General features: G+C 31.1%; 1 protein-coding gene across 1 annotated transcript; it reads left to right on the forward strand.

The window, feature by feature from the left end:
- Positions 1–303: 303 nt before the first annotated feature.
- Positions 304–1,715, forward strand: LOC109592248 (DEP domain-containing protein 5-like; the record flags this gene model as incomplete). Its single annotated transcript, XM_020007747.1, has 6 exons — positions 304–428; positions 821–868; positions 914–1,033; positions 1,241–1,319; positions 1,368–1,429; positions 1,655–1,715. Coding segments are annotated over 6 exons (495 nt in total), but the record flags the coding sequence as incomplete, so codon positions are not given.
- Between the last annotated feature and the right edge of the window lie 43 nt (positions 1,716–1,758).

Genomic DNA, 1,758 nt, shown 5'->3' on the forward strand with positions numbered 1-1,758 from the left:
GTTCTTATGCTCTGTAGAAAGTTTGAGCTGATTCCGATTGAATTTGGATTTTTTTTACGAATTTGTAAAGTTGCTCAAAAATTGGATCAAAGTCCCTGTACTATAGTACAGTGATTTTGGCCAAATTTCATCAAAAATGAAAAGTAGAGAATTCTATATTTTTATAATTTTTCCTGATACATATACATGTATGTGTTCTTATGCTGTGTAGAAAGTTTGAACTGATTTCGATCAAATTTGGTTTTTTACAAATTTTAAAAGTTGCTCAAAATTGGACCAAATTAAGTGTCCTTTAATTATTAGGTGGTCCACTTAGCATCAGTCAAGAGGTGGCTCATGCCTTCAATCTCAGTGGGCTGAGGGAAGTCTGTATTAGGAGAGTGGATAAAGATGAAGTGGCACTTGATTTGGTTGAATTCAGATTTAAAGTGAGTTATGAGTATGAACTTTTAGTGCATGTACATGTACACAGCATGTGTGATTGAATAATACCATAATGATACAGTGATTCAATATTTGAAAAATTATAGATGAGAATATATACAGTATCTTTATAAATTTAAATCTAGCTATTATTATATTTAATATAATCAATACATTCTTAAAAATTGGTATACCGAAACCTAAACGAATAATAAGTTTTAATTATCTACGTGTGATAACAAGCAGTGTACAGTATATGTACATGTATAGTATCAGCATGGAGTACATGTATATTTATGTTTATTGCATTTACATGTAAATGTTGCTACATGTACAGTGTGCAAGTGTAATATTTATTGTCACCTTTATGTACATGTATGATTATAATATTTTTAAGGATCAAGGTTTGTCAAGAAGTGACATGTGGAGGTTTACGAATTCACTGGTACATACATGTACATGTATTCTCTTAATTCTCATTGGCTCTCAGATTGATAAAGGAATGTATATATCAAGGAAGCTATTGTTTGCTGGTATGCTGTTGAAAGTCAGTGGGTTGTGGGCTAAAGGGGAAACTGTCAAGAGTGGAGTGGTGACTGACTCTACCAGGGTGAGAGTTTCAATAATAATTATGATTATATTTGTGTGTATATGTGCATGTACATTATACTCTGTTACTTTTGTACATTAATTTGTGTGATACGCAACATTTTTATGCAAATTTTAATACATTAACATGAGATTATTATCTTGCATGTACATGTACATTTGCATGTCTGTAAAGGTTCATTTAATGTTATTTTTAAAAATATTATAGATTGTGTTTAGATCGGCTTCATCGCAATTCTTTTTATTCATACAAGTCAGTTCAGAGATATGGGAATTTGATCCCAATGGTCAGTTACTCTATCCTCATTGTCCTAGTACATATTACGAGTGTTTAGGTGATACTTACTTTGATAAAGCAGTAGATGGTTTTTTGAAGGATCTCTTCTCCGTTTGGAAGGTACATGTTTTGTGTGTATAATTATTGATGGACGCATTCATTGCACATGAACATTGTTCTATTATGCTGTACATGTACATGTTCTTATCACTGTATTTGATGAGTTTTGCTCTAAGGATAAAAATGTAATATTGGTGTGCACTTCTACTGGTTGTACTGTATTGATTTGTGATGAAAATTTTTAGCATATAATGCATAAACTTTTAACCTTTTCATATTTTTTAGGATAAAGAGTGCAATCATCAATTGACGCTCATATTTTTTGCCAGAAAATATTCAAGGAATTGTAAGTGATAAGTTACATGTGTACAATACATGTACATGTCATA

This window comes from Amphimedon queenslandica, unplaced genomic scaffold (genome assembly GCF_000090795.2).
Source record: "Amphimedon queenslandica unplaced genomic scaffold, v1.1 AMPQUscaffold_5863_Cont22175, whole genome shotgun sequence".
Classification (NCBI taxonomy): domain Eukaryota; kingdom Metazoa; phylum Porifera; class Demospongiae; order Haplosclerida; family Niphatidae; genus Amphimedon; species Amphimedon queenslandica.